The following is a 26,777-nucleotide window of genomic DNA, read 5'->3' on the forward strand; positions in this document are numbered from 1 at the left end:
TAGACTTTATGAAGGAAGAACGGGCCTGCTGAAGCACCTGGATTTGATTGGTTCTAGGTCACTACCCTGAGGAACTCCAATGGTAATGTCCTTGGTCTGAGATGATTGAACTTTAATAACCACAACCATCCTCTTTTATGCTCAGTATGACTCCAGGCAGGGGACAGCTATTCCCTGATTCCAGTTGACTCCAGTTTTTCTGGAGTTTTGTGTCTTAAACTAGTTTTGCACGGGTTTCTTAATACCACACTCTATCAAATGCTGCCCTGATGTCAAGGACACTCACTATCACATCATCTCCAGAGTTTAACTCATGTTTGGACCAAAGCTGTAATGAGGTCAAGAGCAGAGTAGCCTCGAAGAACCCAATTTAAATATTTAGTTATTCCTTTACAAGTGCTGTTTGACAGTACTGTTGATGACACCTCTATCACTTTGATGATGATCGAGAGTAGACAAATGGGGCCGTATTCAGTCTGGACGAATTGGTCTTGCATTTAATTGCACACAGGACATACTGGGGCAATCTTCTACATTGCTGATCCACTTCTTGCTGAAGATGGCAGCAAATGCTTCAACCTTGTCTTCTTCATGTATGTGCTGAACTTTCCCATTGTTGAAGATGAGAAAAGTTGTGGTGCTTCCACCTCCAGTGCATTAATTAATTGTCCACCATTATTCACAATTGTATGTGGCAGGACTGCTGAGTTTAGGTCTGATCTCTTGTTTGTGGGATCACATAGCCCCATCTGTCGCACAATGCTTCCACTGTTTGCATTGCAAGTAGTCCTGCATTGTAGCTTCACCAGAATGGCACTTTACGTTTAGATAAGTCTAGTGCAGACCCTGACATGCCCTACTCCACCCTACATTGAGTAGGATTGATCCTCAGTGCTAGAATTGGAGATATGTCGGGTAATTAGGTTACAGGTTATGGTTGAATCTAATTCTGCTGCTGCTGTTGGCCTACAGCACCTCATGAGTGCCTGGTCTTGAATTGCTAGATCTGTTCAAACCTTTTCACCATTGGCACAGTGGTAGTGCCATATAACATGATGGAGAGTATCTGCAATGTCAAGATAGGACTTTAGTTCAGTAGTCACTCCTACTGTCACCGTCATGGAGAGAGGCATCTCTGACAGTTAGAGTAAGGACATAGCCAAGTGGAGTTTCCCTCACAATTGGCTGCAAGTTCCGCCCATCAGCAATATTGTTTAGTACTTGGCCAGTGGTGGTGCTACCAAGCCACTTTGGAGATGGTCATTATAGACATCTATCCTATATACATTCTGTTCCCTTGCCAACCTCAGTGCTTCTGAGGTGTTCCACATGGAGGAGTAGTGATTCATCCACTTTTAAGGATGAACAGGCTGAGTTTTTCATTGTCATTTCCAATGCCAAGGTCAACATTGGGTCTTTTTTTTAGGCTTTGTAGTGGTTCGCTACAATTGAGTGGTTTCTGGAGCTATTTCGGAGGGCATTAGTGAATACTGATGTTCTCTCTTTCGTAACTACAGTTATATGATTGCTGTCAGTATAGCTTTTATCTTCTGATTGTTTTTTATTGAGTTGGGCTCAGTTGAATAATTCACCGTGGTGGGATTTGAGCCCACGTCCCCAGGAACTAGCTTAGTCATTCAGTGACATTACCATTTAATCAGTGATTCCATCTGAAGGGAAGGAAGAATATACAGGGCTACGGGCCAGAATTGAGGCAGTGGCATTCAGTAAATACAGCATCGAGCTGGAGAAACACAGCAGGTCAGGCAACATCAGAGGGGCAGGAAAGTCGACAATTCAGGTTTACACCCCTCATCAGGACTGGGGAGGGGTAAGGGAGCTGGGAAATAAATGAGGGTGTGGGGCTGGGGGAAAGTAGGTGGGATGGTGATAGGTGGATGCAGGTAGGGGGTAATGGAGATTGGTCAATGAGAAGGGTGGAGCAGACAGGTGAGAAAGAAGATGGACAGGTTGTGTCAGGTTAAAGAGGCATGGATGAAAGGGAGGGTCGGACATGGATGAGGATGGAGCTGGGGAGATTTGTAAACTGGTGAATTCTAGGCTGTCGAGGCGGAATATGAGGTGCTGCGTCTGCAGTTGGTGGTGTCATTGTGACACTGGAGGAGGCCCAGAATGGACATTGTCACCCAGGGAGTGGGAGAGGGAGTTAACATGGTTGACAACCAGAAGGTGTTGATGATTATAGCATACAGCGCGCAGATGCTCCAGCATCTGCAGTTCTTGCTATCTTTGGCATTCAGTAAATTGCCTGGCACAAATACAACAGGCCAAATGTCCTCCCTCTGTGCTTAAGAAGTTCTATAATCCTGTGACAAGCCTACAAAAGTCCTGTAGACAGCAGTCCATGAGGTGAAGAGTAAGTGTTGTTCCTTGCTGGATGAAAAATTGAGGCAATTACTTGCTGCTTCTTTCTCACAATGGATACCTCACTGTTGAAATTACATTGGGGTTTTATAAGTGTGATAGGACCCCTATTCACATAAATATATGAGGCTCCCACTTGAATGATCAATACCACCAGCGGTGTTAAATAGCTACTTTGTGGGACTTACATGTTAAGTATTCGGATTTCAATTTAAGTCTCATTCTGCCTGGTTTCTGTTGGACAGAATGAGATATAATTCCTCCTTCTATATCTTTGTATTATCACTTCATTTTTCTGATTCATTTTTTAATATGACGTGGGTCAGTGCATACCTTCCACTGGGATCAGTGGCATTGATCATCTGCTAAGGTCGAGCAATTATTTAATTTATGGTATTCATACCCCTTTGCATTTTTGTAGAATTTAATTGGTGTAGTTTCATAACTTGCTTTCCATAAAAATTAGGTGCCGTGGTACAATGACTAGTCTGAAGAAATCATGGATTCAATGTTCTCATAGTAGAACAGACTAAGGCGGTGATAGAATATAATTTATTGTTTCTTCTTCGATTCAGCCATCTCCTTCAAAATCCCTGAGAGCAAATACTGCCTGAGTAAAATGCATTTACAGCATTTTTATGTGAAACTGTCTTTGTCGTTTTAAATGTGGCACTAAACTGGATTTATGGCATTACACACTGTGACAATGTGCACAGCATTAATCTGCTTTTGTCACACTGAGTGCACAACCAAACTGAATTTGTGGCACTCTTTTTGGTACTAATGCAGTTTTCCTCTGCTGCAAATTACACAAAATTAGCTCCCTGGAGTGAGAAAGCAACACAGATCTAAACAGACAGAGGCCAGCTGCAGCAGAGCTGCTAACAGAGATAAAGATTAATTAAGAAAGCAGCGGTGTGCAAATATGCAAATTAGTACTTCTCCACTACCTTTCCAATCAAATTATAATTGTTTAATTGCATATAAAATGACACATTCTTCCTATCTGATGTTAAAAGCAGATGTTGAAGTTGCGGTTTTTGATATCTAACAATAATTATATTCTCACTCTTTAGACCTCAGATGGCACCCTGAGATCCAGAAATCACGACCACCCTCTTTCTACAGAATCTTTGCTGAAAAAGGACAATGCATCGCTGCCCACACACCTCGCTTCCACGCACCCAGCTTTCTTTCTATCTGGTCACTCCATCCAAGGATCACCATATTCAACAATTAAGTAAGTCCTAATTATTCTTGGCATGAAAACAGTGGCATTTTCTTCAATAGTCACTGTACCAGGAAGTTGACATTTCTCCCTATACTGTTTTAAATGGAGTTCTCAAGATAGCACATCCAGAAATCTTAGACTACACATTAACCTGTTAATTAGTGTGCAGTGAAATTTTGAAGGAGTTGAGGGAAGAACGAGAGGAGGGCCGCATGTTGGCTCAGTGGTTAGCCCTGCTGCATCATGGAACCAGGGACCTGCATTTGACACCACCCTCGGGTGACTGTGTGGAGTTTGCATTTGCTTGCTGTGTCTCTGTGGGTTACCCCGGTGCTCTGGTTTCCTCCTACAGTCCAAAGATGTGCAGGTTACATGGATTGGCTGTGCTAAATTGCCCATGGTGTTCAGGAATGTGCAGGCTAGGTGGGTTAGCCATGGGAAATGCATGGTTACAGGGATAGGATGGGTCTGGGTGCTATGCTGTTCGGAAGGTCAATGTGGACTCAAATAGGTCAACTGGCCCGTCCCCACACTGTAGGGATTCTGTGATGACTCAGGATGTCACTACCTCATGTCTTAAAGGGTCTACATGTTATTAAACGTAATCAATCAATCAATTCTTTCACCCCAACTAAGTTTCCCTGCAATATAATTGAATTTTATGTTGCATGAAGCACCGTCTGTGATTTTGTTGCTATTTTAAAAATTTACACCATTCTAAATACAGTAATTATCCAAGATAAATTAGATTGAATGGTTCTGTGCTGTAATGAGTGATTTATGCATACCTATAGTTGGGAATAAAAGCATTTACATTTTACATGTCAGCCCCTGCTCTCTACCCGTCGTATCTTGTATTATTCCAATCATCACTGCTTACTAGATAACAAAGTGTGGAGCTGGATGAACATAGTAGGCCCGGCAGATATCGCTCCTAAGGTGCTGCTTGGCCACACTTTGTTATCTCGGATTCTCCAGCATCTGCAGTTCCCATTATCTCTGATACATCATTGCTTACTTACTGATGATATTCAATATGCCTCAGCTTTTACGTGATTACATGGGACATAGAACACAGAAACTAGCCACTTATCCCAAACAATCCATGTTAGCATTTTGCTACACCTAAGGCACTTCCTCTGTTTGGTTAACTGATTCTATTTCTAGTAACCTCCTACTCTCTTCTCCCTCATACAATTATTAGCTTCCCATTAAATATTATTTGCTTTGACCACTACATTTGATAATGAGTCTCACAGTCATATCACTTCATTTTGTCTTTCCTTTGTTTCCATTCTTGGGTCAGAGGACATAAGTTGAGAGAAAAGAACATCAGAATCTTGTAATTCAGTGAGTTGGCAAGCAGCTAAGTCCAAACTGAGCCCAGTTCGTGTTAAATGGAATACACTGAATCTCCTCATTTCACCAAACAAAATCCACAATGCAAGACAGAATTCTTGATAATTCATCCTGCTTTCTCACTTTGATCTTTAGCCTTACAATGTGTTTCATAACTAAGATGCATGACATGACTCAGTGAATTTCAGTTAGAATTACTCCGTGCAATAGTATTGGGAGCAGTAATCTTATGCACAGGCAGTAACTGAGTGTTCCTGAGTCTTGCCCATATTCAGTAAGTCCTATCTGGAAATAAAGCAGCTTATTATTGTGCCTGTACTTACCTGCTGTTTGTTAGACATCTGTTGAGCAGTGGTTAATAAAATACAAAAATTTACTTGTGTTTGTGTTCAAGTGTGCATGAGGTGTCAAAATATGCACTAAAAGTGATTTGAAGGCATAGTAAAGAAATAACTGAATACTAAGTCCAAAGAGTCAAATTTTATTCAAAGTGTATATTCAAAAGCCCATGATGAATCAGTGAGAAATAAGTCTGGGGAAGAGGGAGTTAGGAGGGCAAATAACCTTCTCACATTGCATGTTTCTAAAGATTTTCATTTCTCACCTTATAACCTTGGTTCACTGCTTTATCAGTGAATTATGCTGCTATACCCCTTTATAATGCTATAGCTGACCGAAACTCAATCATTTCTTCTGAGCTTCTGTTGTCTGACAGCTGGACATTGAATTCCAAAGGGATAGCTGCAATGCTACTACTGACAGGGCTGGAAGTAGTGCAAGAAAGATTTTAAATACAAGCAAACTGATTTATAAACAAAAACCCAGGAGCTGTACAGTCTCTATATCAATACTCAGTGTATAAGAACAACACTGTCGATATAAAAATTGTCTAAATATTCCCCTAACATTGTCATCTTTGTAATCTGCTCATCAAATAAGCCAAAACATATGGCAGTTGTGGTTCTCTGCCAAAGAAAGACAAAGTCCAGTGTTTAATTGGACTGCTTTGAGAATTCGTTGCCAATAACTAATGCGTTTGGTTTTCTTTTTGATTTATCATAGCAGTGTGCATTGGCTGGACACAAAAATTAATCAGGGCATTGCAGATATCTCTGTGGCCTCTGCTGCAACTGACTGTTTATTGACTTGAAATCTAAGGTGCTCCCCGGTCCCTACCAAACTTGTCTTTTGCCTAGGCACCTTCCCACTCCACCCAGCATCCCAGTTAAGATCTGAAATTTAACAGGATATATGTGATGATCATTTTCACAAGTGAAAAAGAAGATTAATAATCAAGTTATGTTCAAGAGATTTGAAAAGTTGATGATTTACCATATGTGTGTTACTAACTACTCTGTGTACCACTAATGAACTGGCCAGTCAGTGTGTTTTTAACTATCGACCAGTTAGTGTATTCCACAACTGCAACACTGCCCCACTTTTAAGGAACTTTAGGGATAAATTTTTATCTTCAGTATACCAGTTCACATTCTAGTCTGTCAAAAGTGCACACAGGAAATTAAGGTACGCTCCCCTTGATATTCTAACCATTTAATTTGGAACTGCATAAGACCATAAGACATAGGAGTGGAAGTAAAGCCATTCGACCCATCAAGTCCACTCCACCATTTAATCCTGGCTGTTGGGCACTTCAGCTCCACTTCCCTGCACTCTCCCTGTAGCCCTTGATTCCTTGTGAGATCAAGAATTTGTCGATCTCTGCCTTGAAGGCATCCAACGTCCCGGCCTCCACTGTACTCCGTGGTGATGAATTCCACAAGCCCATCACTCTCTGGACGAAGAAATGTCGTCTCATTTCAGTTTTAAATTTACCCCCTCTGGGCCCTAGTCTCCCCGCCTAACGGAAACAACTTCCTAGCATCCACCCCTTCTAAGCCACACATTATCTTATAAGTTTCTATTAGATCTCCCCTCAACCTTCTAAACTCTAATGAGTACAATCCCAGGATCCTTAGCTGTTCATCATATGTTAAACCTACCATTCCAGGGATCATCCGTATGAATCTCCACTGGACAGGGCTAGTATGTCCTTCCTGAGGTGTAGGGCCCAAAATTGGACACAGTATTCTAAATGGGGCCTAACTAGAGCTTTATAAAGCCTCAGAAGCACATCACTGCTTTTATATTCCAACCCTCTTGAGATAAAATATCAGTCAGAATAGAAACACTGTACCAAAGAAGACTTTTAACTGTTACTTATTTTTTCAATAATGATAGCATTAAAATATGGTGTACTTACCACTCTGTGAACGTTATAAACAACTTTGTGGTTTTCTGGGGCTGAATTTCAAACTTATGGCTCTTATTTTAAAATGTCGCCTATTCATTTATTTATCTACTAATTGTCCATTGTTATTCTTATTTATCTGGATAATTTTCTGACTTTGCATTACTAGTGGGAAATCCCACACACCAGGAAGAAATGTCAAAATTGCAAGATCCACTGCTGCTGATTTTCAAACATTAATCATGGTGTGAATGGTCAAGAAATCGTGGCCAGAATTCAGAGATAGTAAGGTTTCTGACCGGAAATGTCAACTTTATTGCTCCTCTGATGCTGCCTGGCCTGTTGTGCTCTTCCAGCTCCACACTGTGTGATCTATGGCCGGAATTCATAGTGTACGTTCCCAGCTGGAATTTCTTGCCACTAGCTTGGTTATGTAAATTTGACTTCCTCTATGCCATATTGCAGAACAAAAAGGCACAAAATCCTGGATTGAGTTTGAAAACAGATTTAAGAACAACTTCTTCCCTACTGTCATCAAACTTATGAACAGATCTCTCATATATTTGAGTTGATCTTTCTCTGCACCTTCTCTGCAGCTGCAACACTTCTCCACCTTTTGCAGGGACCATTCCCTCTGGGACACCCTGGTCCACACTTCTTTCACCCCCAACACCTTCCGACAGCCCTACGGCACCTTCCCCTGTAACTGGCAAAGGTGCAATACCTGTCCATTTACCTCCTCCCTCCCCAGTATCCAAGGGCCCAAACATACCTTCCAGGTGAAGCAACACGTCACCTGCACTTCCAAGAATCTAGCCTACTGCATTTGCTTCTCCTCTACGTTGGGGGAACAAAGCGTAGACTTGGCAACCGCTTCGCAGAACATTTACATTCTGCTTGCAAAAAAGACCCTGAACTGCCTGTTGCCTGCCACTTCAATGCACCACACTGCTCCCTGGCCAACATCTGTCTCTGGCTTGCAGCAGTATTCCAGCAAAGCCCACCACAAACTGGAGGAACAAACCTCATTTTCCACTTGGGGTCCTGCACCCCTCCGGACTCAATATTGAGTTCAATAATTTTAGGGCCTAAACTCTCTCCTGTCCGAGCCCACAACCCCACACACCAGGCCTTGTTACCACATAGCCTGCCATTACACATCTCCTGTTGTTAGTCAGTAACAGTCCCCATTAACAACTATTCACCCTCCAGCCTGATCGTTAGCAATTCCTTTGTCTGTCCAACTGTCTTTCTCTCTGTTTGGGCTGAATCCTATTTTTTACTCCCTACCCCACCCACCTCCCTATTTTCTGCACATAAACTGACATTTTCCCAGCCACCATCAGCTTTGAGGAAGGGTCACCAGACTCAAAACGTAACTCTTTTGTTTTTTCTTTCATAGAAGTTGCCAGACCTGCTCTGGGTTTTCCAGCAACTTTGATTTTGTACTATATTTTGCATTCTGTTCTCCTCCTCCTCCTGGATGTACTTATGTAAAATATAATTTGTCTGGTTAGCATGCAAACAGTACTTTTCACTGTACCTCAGTACATTTGACAATAATAAATCAAAACAAAATGAGATCCTGAAAATCCAAATATATCCCATCTACTGTTTCCTCCCTATCTCCCTTGCTAGTAACACCCTTAAAAATTCTAATACATTTGTCAAACACATTTCCCTTTCAAAACATCATGGTGTTAGTATTGTGTTAAACTGTAATTTTTCAAGTGTCCAGGAGTCCTAATCAAAGGTTCTAACATTTTCTCTACCACCGATTCAAAATGACTGGCCTATGATCTCTATTTTTCCTCTCTTTGTTCTCAAATATTACATTAATATTGGCTACCTTCCAAGGCCAAGGGGTCATTCTAGAATCTGGGAAATTCTGGAAGATCAAATTAATTCAATTTTGCAGCTACCTTCATTAAAAGGCTAGGCAGCAGGCCAACAATTCCACAGTTTCTTTTTAGCATTTAATTCCATTCATTTCTCTGGTGCTGCTTCTTTGCAGGTATTAATACTTTAAATTTCACAGTCTCATTAGATCTTTGGTTCCCTGTGTCATTTTCTCTGTTCTTAGTGCCTTCTGTAAAGATAGACAGGCACTATTTGTTTCATACCTCTGCCATTTCCTTATTTTCCATTAGAATTACACAAGTGTCAGTCTGTAAGGGACCTACTTTTATATTTTTTCATATTTTCCCCTTTGTATTCATGGATGACGTGTAACTTTTTATTATATTTCTTAGTCATTGACTCTCATATTATTTTTCTCTGTGTTTACCAATTTATTGGTCATCCCTTGCTGATTTTTAAACCCCTCCCAATCCTCAGGATTATTCATTATTTTGTGGACTCATCCTCAGACAATCTATAAGATACTTTAAGGTGATGACCTAATCTTGTCTAACTGGAACGGATGTTACCCTCAGCGGTAGCTAAGTAAACCAATCCTTAAAAATTGTTGCTATCAGGTATGTGTGTTACCAACAGGGAAGATGGTTAAGGAAGAGAAAACTTCAAACCTTATTACCCTTTGGGAAACGTACATTTGAATAGTTTGCCTCTCTCTTGTTTTTATAAGTATAGCTGAATCCTCAGCGTCAAATAAATATTTTTTTGCTAACAGCCTATCAATTTTGTAGTTTACAGAGACCAGTTCCACACTTGGTGTCTTCCAGCAGCAGATCAGATGATTTCCTTGCAAGCTTCCGTCCATATCATGGACGAGATGAAATTTCGACTTTGTCACCTCTGCCTTCACTTGGATTAGATTCTGCAACAGCTGCTGCATCTGCAGCTTACTACCATCCTGCCTTCCTATCGCATCTTCCTTATCAGCATCCACACTATAGGTTAGTATCTTGGTAGTTGACAATAAAACTATTGGTCTGGTAAACAAAGCACACTGAATTACATAGTTCAAGTGAACCTTCAATGATCTCATGAATAAGATGGTCTTTTCCTATATGTATTTATTGCATGCCTTTTATCATTTGAATCATCCAGTCCAGAAAGTACCGCAACAGCATGCAATACCTTCTTGGAACTGGGTTGAATTCATGAATATACTTTGATTCAAATCATGTATTTCTGTTAAGACTGGTGTCTGTAAGGATCTCTTCAAAATAGCTTGCCCAATAAGAAATAGTAATAAGAACTGTCGATGCTGGAATCAGAGATAACAGTGTAGAGCTGGAGGAGCACAGCAGGCCTGGCAGCATCAGAGGAGCAGGAAAGTTGACATTTCAGTTCGGACCCTTCTTCAGAAGTGGGGATTTCTGAAGAAAGGTCCCGACCCGAAATGTCAACTTTCCTGCTCCTCTGATGCTGCCAAGCCTGCTGTGCTCCTCCCGCTCCACACTGTGTTGCCAGTAATAAAGCATGTTAATTGAAAATAACTGCTCGGAATTAATGCTTATAGTTCTTAGGAACAATTTGAGTAACCTGTGTGTTTTATTTTGCAGAATCGATGACCCTTATGTTGTTTCACTTCAAGCACCATTCCTTCACATTCCACAACCTGGTACCTTAGCACCTCTCCAACCGACTGATATGCACCTCTCCTTTGCTGGTATGAGGCAGCCTCTGAGCTTAGCTCAAACATCACTTTCAGGCCTACACCCAGATCATTTGTCCATCGTCACAGCAGGAAGGTCAGTATTGAGCAAACACCTTTTGTAATAACAATAATTACAGCCCTTTTGTTTTAAAATAGTTGATATTTTTCTTCTGAGGCAATTAGAAAAATGGTAGGAGTTGCTCCAGTGTTGAAGGTTATGTCAAGTTGGATCAAATTGCAAAAAGAAGGCAGCCCAGAATTCCATGAGGTGCTATATTTCAGCATAACTATTGAGCCACACCTGGTGGGAAATTTGCCACTGAGCCGACCAAAGTTCACAAGATGTGGGGGAGGTAAGATCCCACAATTTGCATATATCTGGTAAACAGGAGCACTTAGAGCATGCTGACCTCCAAAACCAGCAACCATTCTCACAGACATACTGGGAACTGCAGATGCTGGAGAATCCAAGATAATAAAATGTGAGGCTGGATGAACACAGCAGGCCAAGCAGCATCTCCATGCTCACCTGAAAAGACCAGAACCTTGTGCCAAAGAGTTGCCAGTGGGGTCATCAAAAGATGGGTCATTCAGGAGCCTCCTTTTATGATGATTAATGGTCAATCCTTCAGGATTTCAAGCTGTGATTTGAACCTCTAACTTAGGTAGGGCTTAATATGGGCCAGCCCTCATGTCATCAGGTATACATGCATAAAAACGCTTTCAGTTCTGTGTAAGTAATAATCTTCCATTGAAGTTGTGTGGACGTCTGTGAGCATGGGCCTCCTGCAGTGCCACAATGATGCCACCCGAAGGTTGCAGGAACAGCAACTCATATTCCGCCTGGGAACCCTGCAGCCTAATGGTATCAATGTGGACTTCACCAGTTTCAAAATCTCCCCTTCCCCCACCGCATCCCTAAACCAGCCCAGTTCGTCCCCTCCCCCCACTGCACCACACAACCAGCCCAGCTCTTACCCTCCACCCACTGCATCCCAAAACCAGTCCAACCTGTCTCTGCCTCCCTAACCTGTTCTTCCTCTCACCCATCCCTTCCTCCCACCCCAAGCCACACCCCCATCTACCTACTAACCTCATCCCACCTCCTTGACCTGTCCGTCTTCCCTGGACTGACCTATTCCCTCCCTACCTCCCCACCTATACTCTCTCCACCTATCTTCTTTTCTCTCCATCTTCGGTCCACCTCCCCCTCTCTCCCTATTTATTCCAGAACCCTCACCCCATCCCCCTCTCTGATGAAGGGTCTAGGCCCGAAACGTCAGCTTTTGTGCTCCTGAGATGCTGCTTGGCCTGCTGTGTTCATCCAGCCTCACATTTTATTATCTTGGAATCTCCAGCATCTGCAGTTCCCATTATCTCTGTGAGAATGGCTGCTGGTTTTGGAGGTCAGCATGCTCTAAGCTGGCTCTCTGCTGAATATGTGCACCAAGTTCAATATGATTTTGAATGGATGTTGTAGTGATGTGTGTTATACACGCAATTATCTGATTTGCTGTGATCAGTGGTAAAATGAAGGGAGTGTTTTTTTTAATGTTCCTAAGTATTTGAAAAGCACTGAGGAGGATATAGTTGAAATCTAAATTCTGAGAATTCCTCTTCATAAAGTTTTATTTTGAATTCCTTTTCTAAAGCAGTGTGTAGCACGTTGGTGTACCAAAGGTTAATACGATACAAGGTTTCTATCTACTGTTCCCAATATAGTGCTACAGATGTGCTACTTCTCAATATAAAACCAACAGAAGCTTGAAACAATAAGAAAACAACATTTTCCCATCAAACACATTCTCTTTACAATTGATGTAGGACAATCATAGACTTTACGCTGACCCCTCCCAAGATCTTGAATGTGAAGTTTTCAACCTCTGTGAAATCAAACAGATTGATGATTATCTCCTTAGTTCTCAGATTTCTATTTTCAATGGGTTTTGGCTCATTCTTTAGTAAAGGGTTAAAAAGTAATCAAATATTGATCTAGTTTTTTGCATGTTTCAATTATAGCCAACTTGAACGCCTATCCAAGCAAGGTTGTTCTATTTTGGAAAAAAATTATATTACATTACCTTCCAGGCTTTGCTGAAAATAAACTCATTCATCTGACTCCCACAATGCAAATACTTCAGGCCTGGATTGTTCTTCATACTGTACCGTGGGCTCCAACAAATAAATTAATATTCCTTTCAGATCAGGTAGCCAAAACTTCACATCATCCTCCAGACTTGGCTCATCAGTGACCTAAATGTTGTTATAACCTGAAATTTAATACCTACCTGATATGTTGTGTTTTCTACCATGACAACTGCATTATGAAAGCTAAGGTATTATTAATGAACCCAACCCCTATCCTTTTCCCTTTCTATTTTAGGTGAGAAGCAACAAAAAGAAAGCTGCTTGTGATCTAGTGGGCACAGACGTGAAGTGCCTTTCACCATAGATAATTTCTGTAACCAATGGGCATGATGTGGATGTTTATGGTTTATTTTGTTGTTCGAACCACTATCTGACCACAGGAAATTTCTGACCACTGTCCATAGGAAAATTGGTGGTGTTACCCTTTTTAGGGAAATTACTTAGGAGGAGTGAGTACAGTTTCATCATTTAAGAAACATTTAGAAAGGTATACAAATGGGATAGGTATTAGGGACGTGTAATAGTTTAATTGTGAAAACTGGGCAGCATAGGTAAGGTAGGGCGAAGAGTTGTTCCCATGTTGTAGATCACTGTGACTCCAAGACTTGCTTGTGTATGTCTGGGGTTGAATGCAGTATTTATTGCAGCCTATTACAAAATGGGAGACTTTCAAGTGACACAAAGTTTGTTGCTTCTATATGTATTACAGTATATTTCCCCTGATTAACATTCATCAGTGGCCACCCACATGAAAAAAATCAATCTTCTTTCTACTTGTTATATGTCAACTAAGCCGTGCATTATCAGCAAATACAATTTTAAATGTACAATTAATATTAACAAATATTTTAAAACATCATATTCTTGACAAGTACAACCAACTGTCCCCAGACAAAATTCCTCCCACTGCATTGCCTTCTGATTTATATTGCAAAGTTAATTTTGATCTATCTATATAGGTTAGAACATATTCCACAAGTCCTAGCCCTATTTTACACTTTAAGCCACGGGGAACTTTGTCAATTGCTTTCTGAAAATCCTAACAGTATGAAATGTGAAAGACGAAGTGTAAAGGAAAAATGGTTTCTGCTCAGCTCCCTCTCACATTCAGTTTCAGTGATCTTGGCCTTGAACCAAGTCAGCCATCATTATCATGAGAATATTGGGAGAAGCTTTAAAAGAGAGACTCATGGGAATACAGTAAAATAGCCAAAGTTAAGTAGCTTTGTTTTGTGACTGCAGGTTGCAAATGGATGATGAGGTGAGACAACGAGAGAAAGAGCGTGAACACAAGAAAGAAAAGGATTGGGAAAGGGGGACTCCTCAAGAAAGAGGTCCAGATGCGATCACAGAACAAGCCAGAAAGAGAGAAAAGCAGCAAATAATGGAATGGGAGAAAGAGATTAAACGAAGGAAAGAAATGAAGCAGGAGAAAAACCTTGAGATTGAACACGGGGTAGAGAAAAAAGCAATTCCAACCAATGACGCAGGAAGGAAACATCTAGAAGGATGGAAGGATTTCATTTCTGCAGTGGAACACACCCAGCCTCATCAAAGGAATGATGAACATATAAGCCCATGGCATATTATTCCATCGACTCCACCAGGTATTGTTTCACAGTTTTCTGCCACTTGTTTATATAAATAGATACATCTTACCCATTAAAGCTCTACCAGCTGCACAGAAAGAAAATTATTGTATATAACTGAGATGGAGAGGGTTCAGAAGAGGTTTACCAGGACGTTGCCAGATATGGAAGGTTTGAGTTATAAAGGCTGGATAGATTAGTACTTCCTTCTCTGGAGCATAAAAGGTTGAAAGTTGACCTTGTATAGATTTTAAAAAACATGATGGATATAGACAAGATTAATGGTAGGTGTCTTTTCCTTAGAATGGAGGATTTCAAGACTAGGGGGGATATTTTAAGGTGAGAGGAGAGAGATCTAAAAAATGTGAGGGTAAACTTTTTATACTGAGGGTGGTTTGCCTGTGGAATGAACTTGCAGAAATGATGGGTTACAGTGTTCAAAAGACATTTAGATAAGCATTGAATAGGAAGGGTTTGGACGGATATGGGACAGGAGCAGGCAGGTGGGACCAGCTATTTTGGGATTATGTTCGGCAGGGACTGGTTGGACCAAAGGGGTCTGTATCCATGCTGTTTGACTCTGACTCTATAACATCTTATATCAACAAGCATAAACAGAGCAACGAAAGAAAGCACCCATGAAAATATGTATGAAGGTGGTACTTTTCTGAGAAAATAGTGATTGGCATCTCTGGTGCTAAACAAGAAAACGTTTTCCAAACACACAATGTTGAAACAAAATAGAAATTGTTGGATAAGTTCAGAACTAAGGAATGCTCTTTGAACTCCAGATGCTGCCAGATGTGGTAAGCTTTTCCAGAAATTTCTGTTTTTGTTTCTGATTTGCAGCATCTGCAGTTCTTTTGGTTTTTACATAATATTGAAAACCTTTAGCATGGTCATGATTATTAGCACAACTTCCACATCAGACACCCTGCTTGCTACATAAAATAACCAAAAGATCAGGTGCTTTAGATAGAGCTTCAGCTTGCTACCCAGATTTTGATTGGCTTCCACTTATAAAAACTATGTGATTTTCATTTGCATTGAGAGCCTTGCATTAAGGTGACAGAGTACCAGCCAAAGAAGCTCATCGTCTTCTCACATCGAAAGCAATCATTTGTAGGCTAATTTTCAGATCTAAACAGAGAAAATAAAAGGCCCACACTTAAAAATGACAGAGATGAAAGTGGTCTTGGGAAGAGATACAAACCTATAAAAGTAATCGGTTGTCTAGCTTATACAGCAAACTTTTTGTTAAGTGGCACTTATGAAACCAGGAGTATGCAGGTTGATCAAATATTCCAGTTGATCAAGAGGTTCACATAATCAATGTAAAAACATGCACCAAATAGTAGACACGTCACTTTTATACTTTATTTACATCATAAATCACTTAAATAATAATGCAATTTTGCCTTAAATAAAACTTATTGGCAGAGACCCTTCCCACTTGCACCTTCAACTTACTTGTCAAACATTGCAGCGGATAGCGATAATACAGTAAACTTGAGGTATTTTGGTTATGTAATTTGACCAGGTTATCAAGAGTGCTTGTTCATTAAGTGCCAGTTAAAACAAAGTTTGCAGTAAATGTTTTCTAATCACCTCATTCGGAGATGTTATTACACATCTTTAAAGCAGGTGGGCCCCGAATCCAGGTCATTCTGGCTCGGAGATATGGACACTACCACGGTGCCGTAAGAGCTCCCAGGCCAGTTTATACCTGGTCCAATGGAATGTAATGCAGGTGGGGCTGATTCACTTTTGTCCGTTTTGTATCTCTGCACAAGTCATCTTTAAAATGACTACTATAACATTCACAGAATGATAGCGTAGTGCTAATGTTATGAGGCCAGGAATCCAATCCTGTAATATTGTTCAGGAGACAGGAGTACAAGTCACCTAAATAAATACATAAGACCATAAGACATAGGAGCAGAAATTATGCCATTCGGCCCATCGAGTCTACTCCGACGTTCAGTCATGGCTGATAGGTTTATCACCCCCATTCTCCTGCTTCCTCCCTGTAACCTTTGATCCCCTTGACAATCAAGAACCTATCTGTCTTAAAATGTCTCAGATATATTCACTGACCTAGCCTCCACAGCCTTTTGTAACAATGACTTTTACAGATTCACCACTGTCTAGCTGAAGGTGTTTCTCCTTATCTCCATTCTAAAGGGTTTTCCCTTTACTCTAAGGCGGCACTCTCAGCTCATAGTCTCTCCGACAAATGGAAACATCTTCCCAACATCCACTCTGTCCAAGCCATTCAGTATTCTGTAAGTTTCAATTAGATTCCCCCTTCATCTTTCTAAACTTCATCAAATATAGACTCAGAGTCCTCAAATGTTTCTCAGATGTTGACCCTTTTTGGGATCATTCTCATGAACCTTCTCTGGACCTGCACCAGGGCCAGTACATCTTTCTTGAGGAATGGAGCCCAAAATTACTCACAATAGTCTAAATGTGATCTCACCAGAGCTTTATAAAGCCACAGTAGTATATCCCTGCTTTTATATTCTAGTCCTTTAAAGATAAGTGCCAACATTGTATTTGCCTTCCTAACTACCTACTCAACCTGCAAGTTTACATGAAAAAAAACCTGGAGTCCCAAGTCCCTTTGCACTTCAGATTTCTGAATTTTCTCCCCATTTAGAAAATAGTTCAGGCTTCTGATCTTCCTCCCAAAGTGCATGATGTCACACTTTTGCCACATTTTATTCCATCTGCTACTCCTTTGCCCACTCTCCTGATCTGTCTAAATCTTCTGCAGCCTCCCTGCCTCCTCACTACTCCCTCTCCCTCCATCTATCTTTGTATCATTTGAAAACTTAGCCAGAATGCCCTGAGTTCCTTCTTCTAGATCATTAATGTATAAAGTGAAAAGTTGTAGTCCCAAAACTGGCCCTGTGGAATGCCACTAATCACCAGCTGCCATCCTGAGAAGGACCCTTTTATCCCCACTCTCTGCTTTCTGCCAGACAGCCAATCTTCTATCCATGCTAGTATCTTGCCTCCAACACCATGCACTCTTATCTTACTCAGCAGCCTCCTGTGCAGCACCTAATCAAAGGCCTTCTGGAAGTCCAGATGGATAACATCCATTAGCTCTCCTTGGTCTAGTCTGCTCATTACCTCTTCAAAGAGCTCTGATAGACTTGTCAGGCATGACCTCCCCTTGATGAAATCATGCTGACTTTACCCTATTTTACCACGCAATTGCAAGTATTCAGAAATCTCATCCTTCACAATGGACTCCAACATCTTACCAATGACCTCTGAAATAAAAAAGTTTGCCTCAGTAATAATGACCATGAAATCACTATTGTTGTAAAGAAACCGTCTGGTTCACCATTGTTCATTGGAGAAGGGAGTCTGATGGTCTTACTCAGTTTGGCCTTGCCAGCCACTAAGTTTTATCAGATAAGTACAGGAAAATCAAATAAAAATGAAATTAGACTGTAGTGATTAGAACCAGCTGGTTCTCATTGACTGGGGTTGTTAACCTGGGCTAATCGGGAAGCCCCGATTGACCAATATAAACAGGGAATTTAGAATATCCTCAGTTCAGGAAAATGACTTTGAGCTGGCTGGCCACAGCCAGTGTACTGTACACATATGATGGGATAGCAGCCTGTGTGCAGTTACTTCACAGACAGTTTTCTGAGCATTGACTTAGGCGTCAAATAAACCAAAGGCACACACTATCAATACACTGGAACACAAGAAATAGGGCCAGGAGTGGGTCATCAAGCCTGCTGTGCCATTTTGTGCAATCATGGCTAACCTCAGGCTTCAACTCCACCTTATTGCCCACTCCCCATATCCTTTCATTCCCTGAAATACAAAAAATCTGCCTAGCCTAGCTGCAAGTGTATTCAACGGCAGAACCTCAACATCCCTCTGGGGTGGAGAATTCAATAGAGTCAGAGCAATCACAGAATCATGGGAAGTGTATGTTGCAGAAAAAGACCACTTGATTCCTCATGCCTGTGGCAGCAAAAAGCAAGCCACCCATTTCTGAAGAAGGGTCCTGACCCGAAAAGTCAGCTTTCCTGCTCCTCTGATGCTGCCTGGCCCGCTGTGTTCCTCCAGCTCCGCGCTGTGTTATCTCAGACTCCAGCATTGGCAGTTCTTACTATCTCTAACCAGCTTAATCCCACTTACGACCATTCAATCTATGGTCCTGCAGATTAAAGTACTTGAGAGGTGCATGTCCAGACACATTCTAAATAGTCTGAGGTTGTCCGCTTCTGCCAGCATTTGAACAGTGGGTTCCAATTCCCTACCAGCTTTTAAGTGAAAAAGTGTTTCCAAATCCATCCACTAATTGTACTGCCAATCACTTTAAATGCATGCCTCCTCACGCTGTCCTTTCTGGTGAGATAAGTGGGTCCTTCATAACACTGTACATCTCGAACAAATCTCTCCTCAATCCCTTTGTTCCAAGGAGAACAGCACCAGCTTATCTATTTCTTTCCCCACATAGCTGCATTTTTCCTCTCCCGGCAGTATCCTTGTAAATCTCCTCTGTACCCTATCTAGTGTAGTCACATCCATTGTATAATGAGGTAACTGGAATGGTACACTGTGGACTAATTAATGGTTGATACAGTTCCAGCATTACCTCCCTGATCTTATATTCCATGCCTCATGATGCCTTGAGTGAAATAAATTCTCCTCATCTCAACTCAGGTTGTTCAGTCCATTATCCTGAGGCTGCGTGCAGTTTCACTTGATCCTGCAAAGCACACATCTCTAATATTTGTGGATGTGCACCAAACTCAAGACCTGTTCAACAGAGTAGTTATTCCCACAAAGTTGTATCATGCAGACAACAACCCATGGGTCCCATCGCCTGGGTATGTATGCCCAGTTACACAGCCAGCTGGGATTTTACTGTGCCCAAGGCCGCTTGTACCCTGTCTGTATTAGATCCATTGTAAGATGGCTGCCTGGAACGAGTACCACTTGGCAGAGGTCACATGACCACAGTGAGCAAGGAAGCATATTAGTACAAATCATCCAGGCATTTTATCATACAAAAAAGAAGCAAATTCGTATGCACAATCATTTACACTGTGAATTACCCGACTTAGCTCGCTATACAAACAACCTTTATCATGCATTAGCAAAAATGCCCATTATTATGGTTCGCCTCTCTTTTGTGATTTCCTTTACACAGATGACACATATATGTGGATTCTTGACTTTGGAAATTGTTGGTTGGAATGATGTGCTCTCTGGTTCTATAGCAAAATCTTCTCGACTGAATCTGTTGTCTTAATTGTCTTAGCCACCTCCTTCCTTTATTTGCATTAACTGTGTCCTGCAAAACAATCTTTTTAGTTTTGTTTTATTTTAAAGTCAAATTTCCTCGGCGATCCCATCTATCTCCGCATTGTCTGTCTGTGGCCTGTAAAAAACTGTAAATCCCTTCTTGCACATTTAGGGTTACCAGCCTCCGCTCTCAACTTGCTTCTACCGAAATATGTAGCTCTAGCTTCGTATCTAATAAGTAGAATTACAAATCTTCAGCATTGTCATTGCTTGGGTCCTCGGGCTAATTTGTTGTTTCAGGGTGAACATTGTTCCAGTACAGGGCCTGAACTTTGCCATCAAGACTTCACTTTTGAATTGCCATCTGTTGTAATTTTACACAGGTCTGCAAAGCTCAATGTTGAAGGAAGCACTTGTGTCTGTCTGGCACTTCATATTTATTTGATGCTCTCATTCTACCACCTTCATTGCAGTAGTTACAGTCCATTTTATCCTTTTGACTGGATGTTGCCAACCTGCTTTAAGGTGTAGATTGAATCATCCAAATCTTCATTCAGCATTTCTCTAATACTCACACTTGATTTGTCAGAATCATTGTCTGACATCTCTGTCACAGTGCTGCTTGGCCTGCTGTGTTCATCCAGCTCCACACTTTGTTATCTCTTATAATCCTGTACGTCTTCTTCCTAGCTAAACCAATTGCATGCAAAGTGGTTTGGCTTCTTATGGTTAGGACACTGTTTCCCCAAGAAACACATGCTTTCTTTTGTTTTATATAATGACTTGTCATTCAACTTTGATCTTTCTGCTGGCTCTTCTGTCGATACTTGTTGCATTTCTCCATATTGTTGTATTTTAGAAGTCTAGGTTGCGTTTCAACATCGTGGATGGCTCTGAGTTGGTCCATCACATTGTGGACAAACCAGCTTGTTTTCCCTTGTATGTACTGAAGCTGTTGATTTACAAGCTCAGGACTTGTGCACGTGTTAATAAATTGTTCAAGAGTCAGATTCCCATCCTTTAGCAGCTGCTCTGACATGTCTTGTTCAATCTTTGATTAGATAATTTTTCAGTTGTCTGAATTTGTAGGATTCAACAAACATGTTAATACAGTTACATATCCATTAATAGACATGTTTTCACCTTGAGCTCTAATATTGAACATAAACCTTTAATAATGTACATTCACTTAGGACTCAGATGGATAGGGCTCATAAAGACAGTGGAATCAAGGGTTATGGGGATAAGGCAGGGACAGGATACTGATTGTGGATGATCAGCCATGATCATAATGAATGGTGGTGCTGGCTCGAAGGGCCGAATGGCCAACTCCTGCACCTATTGTCTATTGATGCAAAGTAAGCCTTCAATGCTTTCAAAAGTTCTGCAGTCTGTTTTTTTCCTTACTTCTCACAGAGATTTAGTGTAGAATACACTTTGTATCAGTCTGTCTCCTCAATTATGACATTAAATCTATCACAGTTATGTAATCTTGCCACTGCAAGTTGAAAAACTGCAAGTTCTATTTCATATCACCTTTCATTGTTGCCAATGCCTGGAAAGAAAAGTTTACGGCCTTTGTGGGACTTGCTAGTGATTCAACTACAGCCTGGTTCTTTATGTAATTTTTTTTGGATGGTGTCTAGCTGTTATTAGTAGCTATTAACAGCTCTGCGTATATCTGTATTCTTATTTTAGTAGCTGGGCTTCTACAGTGTTCTTCAAAACTTAGTCTTGGTTCCACTTCTGTACACCGTGTTACATGTTCAGTTAGGGCAATGCTACTTGTATTAAAACTTCTGGCACAGTGGCTGCTTGTACTAAGTGCCCCACAGCAGATTCATATGACCACAGCAAAACCAGAAAACATACTGGCACCATTTCAATTCAGACAGAGATATTATGTTGGAATGGAGTTGTCCTGGGAGTTCACACCATTAACTCTAATGAAGTTAAAACATGGCTAAGGAAACTCTTGTTGATTATACCCAGCACCCTTGTTCATCTGCTTAGTTGACCTAATTTAATGACTTAACCTTTTTGTATGGTATCTTATTGACTGCCTTTTGAAAGTCCAAATGCAACACATTCACTATTATTTACCCTTGTTGCTAATCAGTACTCCTTCACATTAAACATTAGTTGGAAGAAGCACTGAGAGTAGCATTGATATCAGATGTTTGCTGGCTGGAGTCTTGATTGTCTTCTTATGAATTGACCAGTAGCACCTATTGACTGACAGATTAAAACCATAACAAGTAGGAACAGGAGTAGGCTTTTAAGCTCCTTCAGCCTGCTCCACCATTCAATAGGATCCTTCCTAAACCAACATTTCTCATGTCCACTTTTTGCCCTTTGCTCATAACCCTTAATTTCTCTGCTGAAGAATCTATGTATCTCAGCCTTAAATATACACAAGGACTCTTCCCCTACAGCTCTCTGGCAAGGAGCCCCAGCAACTGTCAACGCTCTGAAAGAAGAAATTCCTCCTCATTTGTCTTAAATTGGTACCCCTTTATTCCAAGGATATATCCTCTGGTCCAAGACTCTCCCATGAGGGAAAACATCCTACCAGCATTTAACCTCTAAAGTCCCACAGAAGTCTGACACGTTTCAATAAGATTACCTCTCATTTTCTCAAATTCCAGAGAGTTGAGTCCCAATCTGTTTCACCTTTTGCTCATAAGACAGTCTCTCCATACCAAGGATCATCCAAATGAACCTCCTCTCAACTGCCTCCAGTGAAATAATATCTTTCTTTAAATTGAACCAAAACTGCTCTTACTACTCCAGATGTGGTCTCACGAACACTTTGTACAGTTGCAGCAAGACTTCCCTATGCTCATACTCCAACCCTCTTGTAATAAGGTCCAATATTCCATTAGCCGCCTTGATTACCTGTTGCACTTTTGTGCGTGCTTTCTGCGTTTTGTACACAAATACCTCCAGATCCCTTTGTGTTGCAGCTTTCTGTAGCTTTTCTGTATTTAGATAATACTTTGTTCTTCAGTTTTCCCTTCCAAAATGAACAACTTCATATTTTCCCAAAAAATACTCCATTTGCCAATTTCTTGCCAAATTACTTAATCTAGAGATAGTTCCCTGTAAATTGTTTTTATCCTTCTCTCAACTTGCATTTCCACCTATTTTTGTGACATCTGCAAATGTGACTACAGTTCATCTACTTCTTCCTCCAAGTCACTATGAAGTATTGTAAACAGTTGTAGTCCCAGCATTGATCTCTATGGAATCCCTTGGCAACAGGCTTCCAACCTAAAAAGGAACCATTTATCCTCATTCACTATTTCCTGCCCACTACTTAATCCTCTATTCATACCAATATACTACGTCCAACACCTGGGACTCCAACCTTATGACTTAACTTTTTGTATGGTAGCTTATCTAATGCCTTTTGAAAGGCCAAACACAATGCATTTAGCAGTTCACCTCTATCTACCCTTGTTGAAACTTCCTTGAAAATGTCTAATAAATTACTCAGACATGATTTCCTTTTCATGAAGCTGCGCTGGCTCTACTTGATTAGATCGTGATTTTTCCAAACGTGCTGCTATTATTTCCTTAATAATTGATTTCAATGCTATTCCATCAATTGATGTTTGGCTATTTGGCCTACAGTTACCCACTGCTTGCATCCCACCATTTTTTGAATACAATGATTTTGCAATGATTATTGGAAAATTACAACCAATGCATCCACTATCTCAGTAGCTTTTTTGTCATTATGGGCTTTCAACTGGTGAAGAGAGAACCACCAGGAGGGACAAAACTACTTGACAGTCTATATTCCAGTCATGAGACACAGTCCTTGTGGTCATGTTCCTTCTTCATGCTGAGGATCTGTCCATCGAATTGTGTGACACTGCCACCATGCTTTAACAAAGCAGATCCAGCAGCTTTAAATTAGCAACAATGAGGTGCTATGGGCCAGCAGCAAGAGAATTATCATCCATCACAATCTGTAACCTTATAGCCTGGTTTGTATCTTGTTCTATTGCTATCATCAAACCTGTGAGGTATGTCAAATTATTCCAGGAGCAGCACCAGACATACCTAAAAATGGGTTGCCAACCTCTGGACACTAAAGCACAGGAATACATGTGTGCTAAACACTGGAAACAGCGTACTCTTGGCTGCGCCATATAATTCCACGGCTAACAGATCAGATCTAAGCTCTGAAGCTCGATTCAATGATGCATGATAGTAGACAGCTAGTTCAGCAGCTGACCGAAGGAAACAACTGTGCAAATATCCCCTACTTAATGATAGAATAAATTGCTAAGGATAACACTGAAGGACTTGACTTGCATGACCCATCTCAGTGCCCACCTGAAGGCCCCAGCGTCACGCTTTGAGTCCATACCCAAGCTGTTCCAGAATTATTATCACTCCTGTCTGACAAAGTGGAGAATTGCACAGGCATATACAGTCCCCAGAAAGTGGGACAAATACAATATGATCAATCACTGTCCAATCCATCTACTCTCAAATCATCAACAAAGTGATGGGGTGTATCATCGACAGTGCTATCAAATGTCATGTGCTCAGCAGTAACCTGCTGGCTGTTGCACTGTTTGGCTTCTGACTTCGTTAAAACCTTGATCCAAACTTGGGTGAAAGAGCTGAATTCCAAAGGTGAAGTGAAAGTAACTGCTGTTGACATTAAGGTACCATTTGACTGAGTATGGCATGGAGAAAACCTTCTAGAAGTGAAATTAATGGGAATCAGTGAGAATAATTTCCACTGCCTGGAGCCACACCAAACATATAGCAAAACGGTTTGTCAAATGGTTATTGGAAGCCAATTTTTTTCAGTCCCAGGACATCGCTGCAGGAGTTCCTCAGGATAGTGTCCTTAGCCATACATTTTCCACAGAGTTACAGAAGTGTTACAGCGCAAAAGGAGACTACTCAGTTCATTGTGTCTGCACGGGTTCATTACCTAGTGCCAGTCTCCAGATTTTTCTCCCCTCCATAGGTTAGCGCATTATCATCAGGCACCTGCCTTCACCAAACTTCCAGGCAGTGCATTCCATTCCCTAACTACTTGCTTGTGTTGAAACAATTTTCCTCACTTCATCCTTGCTTCCCTTGAAAATCACTTTCAAATCTGTGCAGAATAGTTACATGGTAGTTGTTAGACTAGATTTATCTTGAATTGAAATTTCATCATCTGGCATGGTGGGATTCAAACCCATATCCCCAGAATATTAGACTGGGCCTCTGAATTACTAGTCTTGATTTTGCCACTGGGCACCGCCTCCCCTTGCTACTTCGTCTCAGGTGTTACATTGGTGACCTTCCGTTCACCATAAAATCAGAAATGGGAATGTTCACTGTTGATTGAACAGTGTTCAGAACCATTGGCAGCTCCCCGATACTGAAGTTGTTCATGCCTGCATGTAGCAAGATCTGGACAATATTCAGGATTGAGCTGATAAGTGACAAGTAACATTCATGCAACACAAGTGTGAGGCAATGATAATCTCCAACAAGAGAGAACCTAACCAGCACATTCAATGGCATTGGCAGCATTGAGTTCTCCATCATCAACATTCGAGAGATCACACTTGATAAAAAAATGAGCTGGAGGAGCCAGTGTGAATACTGTGATTACATATGCAAGTTTTCAGCCTGTGGCACTACTCCACCTCCTTGCTCACCACTTGCCTGGATTTGTGCAGCTTGAAAAACACTCCAAGATACTCAAATTGAGCCTGGTTCAAGCCACCCATCTGCCACTTTAAACATTCACTTCTTCCACCACCTGCACACAGCAGCAGTATTGTATATGCCTGCAAGGTGCACTGCAGCAATGTTGCAAACCTCTTTGGATTGCACCTCCCAAATCCATACCTCCCGCAGTTTGAAAAAAGAAAATAGTAAACTCAACACCAGTGTTCAAGCTCTGGAAATGATGATTCACATGCCTATGCATTGCTTCCATTTCCTACAAATTCCTTGTTGACTTAAAAGAGTGATTTTTAGCTCTGCCTGCAAGATCAATTCAAAGTTACACATCGTTCTGACTTGGAACTACATCACTGCTCCTTCACTGTAGCTGCATCAGTATCCTTGAACACCCTAATAGTACCTACACTACGCAGACTACAGTAATTCAAGAAGGCGGTTTGCCACCATTCTCCTAAGGGCAATACAGATTGGAATAAATGCCCGTATCAAATGAATGAATATAAAAGTTGCATTTAATGATCGTAAAAAATAATAATTGGCTTAAAGTTCTATAAGATTTTCAATTGCGTATTCCTGTGCATTTTTAATAAAACATGAAATGGTCTTTCTGATCAGCAGCATTTCTTTTTCAGAGAAAGCCAAAGCACCCTGTCTGGGAAGTGGAAAAGCTCGAACTTTGCCTCTAGAGCCTATCGCCGTGCCTGCTTCCCCTTCTCACCTTGGGGTGTCATCAAACTTTTCTTCACATTCCTCATCCTCAGAGGGAAGGTGCAGGCTGCGTCATAGCCCTCAGCAACAGGGGAGGGAGGAACAACCAGGACATGGAGTTGACTTCCGTCAGCATCACTTTCAGCAGCTTCAAAGGGAACAAGGGCACCAGGTTTCCAAGCAGGAACGAGATAGAAACAGGTGAGTAGCATTTCAACATGAGCTGATGTTCCACAAGCAAAGAGCACTGACTATTCTGAAGCAAATGGTACTGCATTAATTATAGTAAAATTTGTCTTATATATTGTACTTAAATCCAAAATCAGTGTTGTCTAACAACAAACGTCTCGCTCTACATTATTATAAATGTTCACTCTTTCCTTCTCCATTCCTGCTCTTCAAGACCTTCCTTCCAGTTCTTTATATTCATGCTAGCATCAGTCTTACAACTTCGGTAAACCCGTGAGAGATGTAGGAGGAGGGAGTCTGTACAGTACCATATTAGATTTCACCTATTGCGGACAATATTTTACTGAGATTTTCTTC

General features: G+C 41.1%; 1 protein-coding gene across 8 annotated transcripts in view; it reads left to right on the forward strand.

The window, feature by feature from the left end:
* LOC125447272 (genetic suppressor element 1-like) overlaps positions 1-26,777 on the forward strand; it is a 277,157-nt gene that overhangs the window by 212,653 nt on the left and 37,727 nt on the right. For all 8 annotated transcript variants that reach the window (XM_048521570.2, XM_048521587.2, XM_059652856.1 and 5 more), the window contains 5 exons: positions 3,462-3,625; positions 9,872-10,081; positions 10,694-10,882; positions 14,179-14,543; positions 26,156-26,432. In XM_048521570.2, the coding sequence (XP_048377527.2) occupies positions 3,462-3,625; positions 9,872-10,081; positions 10,694-10,882; positions 14,179-14,543; positions 26,156-26,432 (1,205 nt within the window). The remainder of the gene's footprint in view (positions 1-3,461; positions 3,626-9,871; positions 10,082-10,693; positions 10,883-14,178; positions 14,544-26,155; positions 26,433-26,777) is intronic.

The sequence above is a fragment of the Stegostoma tigrinum genome, chromosome 2, assembly GCF_030684315.1.
Source record: "Stegostoma tigrinum isolate sSteTig4 chromosome 2, sSteTig4.hap1, whole genome shotgun sequence".
Taxonomy (NCBI): Eukaryota; Metazoa; Chordata; class Chondrichthyes; order Orectolobiformes; family Stegostomatidae; genus Stegostoma; species Stegostoma tigrinum.